Source organism: Homarus americanus, unplaced genomic scaffold (genome assembly GCF_018991925.1).
Source record: "Homarus americanus isolate GMGI-L3 unplaced genomic scaffold, GMGI_Hamer_2.0 scaffold23598, whole genome shotgun sequence".
Lineage (NCBI taxonomy): Eukaryota > Metazoa > Arthropoda > Malacostraca > Decapoda > Nephropidae > Homarus > Homarus americanus.
The window spans coordinates 5,135,756-5,143,062 of record NW_024731054.1 but is presented as its reverse complement, the minus strand read 5'-3'; the positions used below and the strand labels follow the sequence as shown (position 1 = coordinate 5,143,062).

General features: G+C 43.6%; 1 protein-coding gene across 1 annotated transcript in view; it reads right to left on the bottom strand.

The window, feature by feature from the left end:
• Positions 1-1,521, bottom strand: part of LOC121867440 (leucine-rich repeat extensin-like protein 5) — a 23,128-nt gene extending 21,607 nt beyond the window's left edge. The window contains exon 1 of the mRNA XM_042367352.1: positions 1,402-1,521. Coding sequence (XP_042223286.1) covers positions 1,402-1,521 — 120 coding nt within the window. The remainder of the gene's footprint in view (positions 1-1,401) is intronic.
• Positions 1,522-7,307: the final 5,786 nt, after the last annotated feature.

Below are 7,307 nucleotides of genomic sequence, written 5' to 3'. Positions count from 1 at the left end.
CCAGCAGTAAACACGATCACGCAAGAGCTGACGTAACTGTTCTCACCTAACCTAACTTGCCTTCCTAGCAACACACTAACTGGCTGGACCAAGGATCTCTCCGCTCAGTGTGTGTCTCCAGGGCAAAGGGAGGAAGATACTATGTGGATCATGTTACTTGGCGTCTGCTAAATACGAGACAATACCGGTTACAACATTACACAGGCTCAGATGGCATAAAGTTTGACAAATCAACGTTCTCGTGCGTGGCCTGAAGCAGAAAATCAACAAAAATTTTTTTACCTAACCTACACGAGTGGTTGAAACAATATAGTTTATAGAATTATTTTAAGTGATCTTATTTAGGTAAAATTGTCGTTTCGGTCATCCACCTATTTGGAAAAAGGTCAGAATCGTTCAAAACACATAAAAAACCATCGGAAAAACATAATTTCAACTTAATCTAACCCAACTCAATTTAAACCTAACCTAAACCTCTCTCGGACGATGGTAACTTAAATTATCTATGGTTCAGAATTATGCTTCCAACAGATCTTCCGTCAACTTCTTCGACGTGTACGTACTTGACATCTAACCAAAGTCCTTCCTTCACTCCACCTATTATGCAGCCTCAAGGGTCGCAGGCTCCGGACGTGCCCAGAGCAACAGGGAGAATCAAAGCACAACCGTAAATTACTCCGAGTGTATCACCGTGGAACTGGAGCCAATGGGCGGACAACCTCCTCCAGACCATGAATCTGGGTCACCTCACATAATTGGGTACCCTCTCACCTATCCCTGGTACACGGGACATTTTGATACCATAGAGTTAACGTATACTGGGGAAACATACGCAAACACTTATCAAATTATTGTCTTAGCCCCATGTTCAAGAATCTTACTTACATTACCGTGCACGACTAGTGATAAAAACAACAGCGTTATAGGATAAAAACGTTAACTGTTGATTCTTCAGTATGATTCACTCTCCAACCAACAAAAACATCAAACTTCCTGACCTGGGACATATCCCTGGGCAGGCAACAGAGCGCGTCTCCTGGGATCAAGCACTCCCTCTCGCACATTCCACTACAACGGCGGACAGATCACAGCATCCTTCACCTTCCGTTGAAATCTCCACTCACGGGTTTTATTGAATGTCAAGCAAATCCAGTTTTTTGTGATCGCTCTGCCTCTCTAGACCAGCGAGCGAACATGGAGGGAGGTTTACACCTATCACCTTGTGTGACCCGACCAGTATCTGTAACACAGTAGGTTCCCGCGCTTTGCCATGGGTCATGATTTTGGGAGTGTGGTCACCACTACGAAGCTTCTACCGACAAAGGGAACACGGTGAGGCGGGTGGCAGGCGCTTCCCACAAGCTAGACAGGACACACACACACACCTCACTCTGACCTTACCTTAGCTGTAGCCTTCTTGTAGCGGATGGTAGCTTTGTGTATAAGGTCCCGCACCAGGATCTCTCCCTCGCCGCACGGTACAACCACCCGCACCGACCCGAAGCACACCGTCACTTTCATCTCGCCTGTCCCCCTTCTGGCGTCTAGGGCATCCAGGGCCACTTTTAAGCTTGCAAGGCCTCCTCAGAGGCCGGCCTGGTACTCTAGAGAAGGTCTGCTGGCAACCCCCTCAGGTAAACAACTACCTGGATCCGCCATGTTTACGCTTGGCAGTGGGACATGTTCACCTATCCAACCACCTGCCGATATTTGAGGTTTTCAATCACTATCGCTCACTAATATTTCTTTTATCTATTCCAAACTTCTAATTACACATTCACTGCACCATGAGCCTTCTGCGAGATTCGTAAAAATTTATAATCAACGCGATTTCCTTCATACTTTAGCAAGAAAACGGCAGCATTACCACCCACTCCCGGATCTTTGTGACAACTGAGGGCTTGGTGGAGGCAGCGCCACTAGTGGCCGACCACCGGACTATCTCACAAACACACGCACGTGAGCCACACACATGGGCGTAATATGACACGCTACGGCATCTCTCTATAAACCGAGTTTGAAGGTGCCATTGTTTTTTGTTTGTTTGATGATTCTACAGGAGATTATACTTACTAAGTTATATTTAGGACGAACAAAGACACAAACATAAGGAAATGGGAAAATATAAGTACAACTTAAGAAATATTTACTACAAATAAATACAGTACAACCGCTGGTGTCACAAAAGCCACTATTAGTCAACACAAAGCAGATTTCTTTCAACCACGCACACCAACAACACCAACATGTAAATATATATTGAAAAAAATACATGACAGTAACGTTACAAGTACACACAACGCTCACAATAAAACAATATTACATTGTTATAACACAAACTAACACCTAGACAATGTGCCTCTTCTCCAAAAACAAACTCATCAACAACAACAGTCTCCCCCCTCACGTAACTAACAGCTCATCCACCCACACGGTAAAGAAAAAAGAAACAAACATCTCTCTCTCTCTCTCTCTCTCTCTCTCTCTCTCTCAATCACAACACAGGCCAACGGACTGAACATCACCAACACTTCCTCCAATCCCTCCACCTCCATCACCCCCACACCACCTCCACCACCCACACCACCTCCATCACCCCCACACCACCTCCTACCTCCTCCACTACCCACACACCCCTCCACTACCCACACCCCTCCTCTCCCTAACCAATCTGGAAGCCATCTACCGTTTATGAAAGAAATAAATTGGTGAAAGAGGAAAAGAAATCATTGTGTGAGTGTGTGTGTGTGTGTGTGTGTGTGTGGAGTGTGTGTATTATTAATATTTAATATGTGTGTGTGTGTGTGTGTGTGTGTGTGTGTGTGTGTGTGTGAGTGAGTGTGTGTTTGTGTGTGTGTCATCACCGTTATTAACATTCTTATCACTCCTGTTCCCTTACATGATTGGTCACGTCCTCAGAGTTGATAAGGTCCTTAACCAGAATAGATGTTTATCGCCTCCCTCGCTATCATGGGGTACTCGCTGATAACCGCACTGATAAGGGGAGGAAGGGAGGATGTTCACCTATTAGCCTCCTGCTGGTGGTCACATCCTGGGTCTACCATTTAGGATTCTCTCAACTATATGTAGGATTTTGTGTAAATATTAGGGTCACCTGAAGATTAACCCCCTCCTGTTTAATTCCTTAAAAGATTAACCAAGCTAACTAACTGGTTTAACCTAACCTGGTTTAGCTTCTAAACTAGTTAACCTAACCTAACCTGGATTTAACCTAACTAACCTAGTTTAACCCTAACCTAACCCTAGTTTAACCTAACCTAACCTAGTTTAACTAACCTAACCTAGTTTAATCTAACCTAGTTTAACCTAACCTAAACTAATCTACCTTACTCTAAACCTAACCTAACCTAACCTAGTTTAACCTAACCTCACCTAGTTTAATCTAACCTAGTTTAACCTAACCTAACCTAGTTTAACCTAACCTAACCTAGTTTAATCTAACCTAGTTTAACCTAACCTAAACTAAACTAACCTACCCTACCCTACTCTAAACCTAAACTAACCTAACCTACCTTATCCTAACCTAACCTAACGCTAACTATTTAACCCCCCCCCCCAAGGTAGCATTAGGTTGGTAAATCATAAGGAAATAAACTGGGGGTCTAATCTTCAGGTGATCCCATCGATTTTGACACACACACATTCCTGACGGCATTACGACACTCTATAGTCCGGGGCAGGTGTTATAAGCCAGTGATTACAGGTGTTTTGAAATATATCCATGTATCAGTGTTAAGAAACCTTCAACCTAACTTATGTTCAGGTAATCGTACGTGGTATCACCTGTACATTCACTCTCCAGGATATTTCACCTGTATATTAATTACAACTATGCTAACCTAACCTAATCAAACACTACCCAACCATATTTGACCGAATCTAACCTAACCTAACCAAACTTAACCTAATCTAACCCTAACCTAACCTAATCTTACCTAACCCAACCTAATGTAACCCTAACCTAATCTAACCTAAGTAAATTTAACCAAACCGAACTAAACCTAATTTAACTTATCCGAACCTGATCTGCCCTAACCTAATCCAACCTAACCTAACTTAATCTAACCTAACCCAATAGGTGGCGTTAGGGTGGTTAATCATCAGGTGAAATAAGCTGGTAAGGTGAATCTTTTGAGAGTAAATAAACGAGCCGTCCTTGGCTCTATGTACTGTATGTGTGGTCTGATAAAGGAAATATTATATAGTGTGATGGTAGCAGTACTGTATCTGGTCACAGTGATGATGGTAGCAGTACTGTATCTGGCCATAGTGATGATGGTAGCAGTACTGTATCTGGTCACAGTGATGATGGTAGCAGTACTGTATCTGGTCACAGTGATGATGGTAGCAGTACTGTACCTGGTCACAGTGATGATGGTAGCAGTACAGTGATGATGTACAGTACTGTACCTGGTCACAGTGATGAGCGGCAGGCACTGTACCTGGTCACAGTGATGATGGTAGCAGTACTGTGTATCTGGCCATAGTGATGATGTAGCAGTACTGTACCTGGCCATAGTGATGATGGTAGCAGTACTGCATTCGGTCATAGTGATGATGGTAGCAGTACTGTATCTGGTCACAGTGATGATGGCAGTACTGTACCCGGCCATAGTGATGATGGTAGCAGTACTGTACCTGGTCACAGGATGATGGTAGCAGTACTGTATCTGGCCATAGTGATGATGGTAGCAGTACTGTGACCAACATAGTGATGATGGTGGCAGTACTGTACCTGGCCATAGTGATGATGGTAGCAGTACTGTATCTGGCCATAGTGATGATGGTAGCAGTACTGTACCTGGCCATAGTGATGATGGTAGCAGTACTGTATCTGGTCATAGTGATGATGGTAGCAGTACTGTATCTGGTCACAGTGATGATGGTAGCAGTACTGTACCTGGCCATAGTGATGATGGTAGCAGTACTGTATCTGGCCATAGTGATGATGGTAGCAGTACTGTATCTGGTCACAGTGATGATGGTAGCAGTACTGTATCTGGTCATAGTGATTGATGGTAGCAGTACTGTACATAGTGATGATGACTGGTATCTGGTCACTGTACTGTGATGATGGTAGCAGTACTGTGCCTCATAGTGATGATGGTAGCACTGTGGATGATGATGGTAGCAGTACTGTACTGGCCATGGTAGCAGTAGTGCCATAGTGATGATAGGTACATTGCTGTGGCCATAGTGATGATAGCAACAGTCACAGTGATGATGGTAGCAGTACTATAGTGATGATGGTACATCTGGTGATGATGGTAGCAGTACTGTACCTGGTCACTGATGATCTGGCCATAGTGATGATGGTAGCAGTACTGTATCTGGTCACAGTGATGATGGTAGCAGTGCTGTAGTCAGTGATGATGGTGTACTGTAGCCATAGTGATGATGGTAGCAGTACTACACAGTGATGATGGTAGCAGTACTGTATCACAGTGATGATGGTAGCAGTACTGTATCACAGTGATGATGGTAGCAGTACTGTACAGTGATGATGGTGGCCTGGGCAGTGATGATGGTAGCAGTACTGTACCTGGCCATAGTGATGATGATGGTAGCAGTACTGTACCTGGCCATAGTGATGATGGTAGCAGTACTGTACCTGGTCACAGTGATGATGGTAGCAGTACTGTACCTAGCCATAGTGATGATGGTAGCAGTACTGTATCTGGCCATAGTGATGATGGTAGCAGTACTGTATCTGGCCACTAGTGATGATGGTAGCAGTACTGTATCTGGCCATAGTGATGATGGTAGCAGTACTGTACCTCATAGTGATGATGGTAGCAGTACTGTACCTGGTCACAGTGATGATGGTAGCAGTACTGTACCTACATAGTGATGATGGTAGCAGTACTGTACCTGGCCATAGTGATGATGGTAGCAGTACTGTATCTGGCCCTAGTGATGATGGTAGCAGTACTGTATCTGGTAGCTGCAGTACTGTATCTGGCCATAGTGATGATGGTAGCAGTACTGTATCTGGCCATAGTGATGATGGTAGCAGTACTGTATCTGGCCATAGTGATGATGGTAGCAGTACTGTACCGGGCTATAGTGATGATGGTAGTAGTACTGGTATTCACATAGTGATGATGGTAGCAGTACTGCACCTGGCCATAGTGATGATGGTAGCAGCATTGTACTCAATATGAAGTAGAGATGATGGTAGTAGTACTGTATTCACATAGTGATGATGGTAGCAGTACTGTATCTGGCCATAGTGATGATGGTAGCAGTAATTGCATTCAATATAGTATATGGTAACAGTACTGCATTCACATAGTGATGATGGTAGCAGTACTGCATTCCACATAGTGATGATGGTAACAGTACTGTACCTGGTCATGATGATGGTAGCAGTACTGTATTTGGCCATAGTGATGATGGTGGTAACAGTAATTGTATTCCACATAGTGAGGATGGTAGCAGTTACTGTACCTGGTCATAGTGATGATGGTAGCAGTACTGTATTCAATATAGTGATGATGGTAGCAGTACTGTATTCAATATAGTGATGATGGTAGCAGCATTGCATTCCGGCCATAGTGTTGTGTTGTGCCATTTATGTCCAATGTTTATTTTCATAGTTACATCCTTGTACTGGCAGGCGGGCTGGGAGGGGGGCAACTTACCTCTCCAAGGACCATAAAGATAAAATCCTCTCTCACTCTGCTTCTCCTTTCTCGAATTTGTTATTATATTTAGTGTCCCTCATTTATATTGGTGGTGTATTTTTTTTTTACGTATTATTATTGGGTGGTCCAAACCGGTATCCCTGCTAGCGATATTTTCTGTTTTACCGGATAATTATCGGTGTTTGTAATCTAAGTGATATGATGGGCTAAAGTTTGCTTTAAGGACGCCTGACACTAGCCAGTAAAATTCAAGTAGACATAACTATCTTAATCTATACTTCGTCTAAGCTAATCTATTAACAGGGGTTAGTCTTCGCAGTCACAATAACAACATAACAGTACTACTAACAATAAAAATAATAATAGTAGTAGTCGACGAAGCGCGTGCAGGGGCGGATCCAGGAATATTAAAAGGAGGAGGGTCCAAGACATTCTGCGAGCCCACCCAGCTTGTGGGGGGCTGTAAACCCTCCATAATGTTTTTTTAAATTTGACCAATATCATGAGCATTCTGAGGCCAATAGTAGTTATCTTTTACAATACAAAACGCCTGAGAACAATACTGCATTAAGTATTGAAATTTTCTGATGAAAAAAGGGGGGTCCGGACCCCCTTGGATGCGCCCCTGCCGTGTGGACG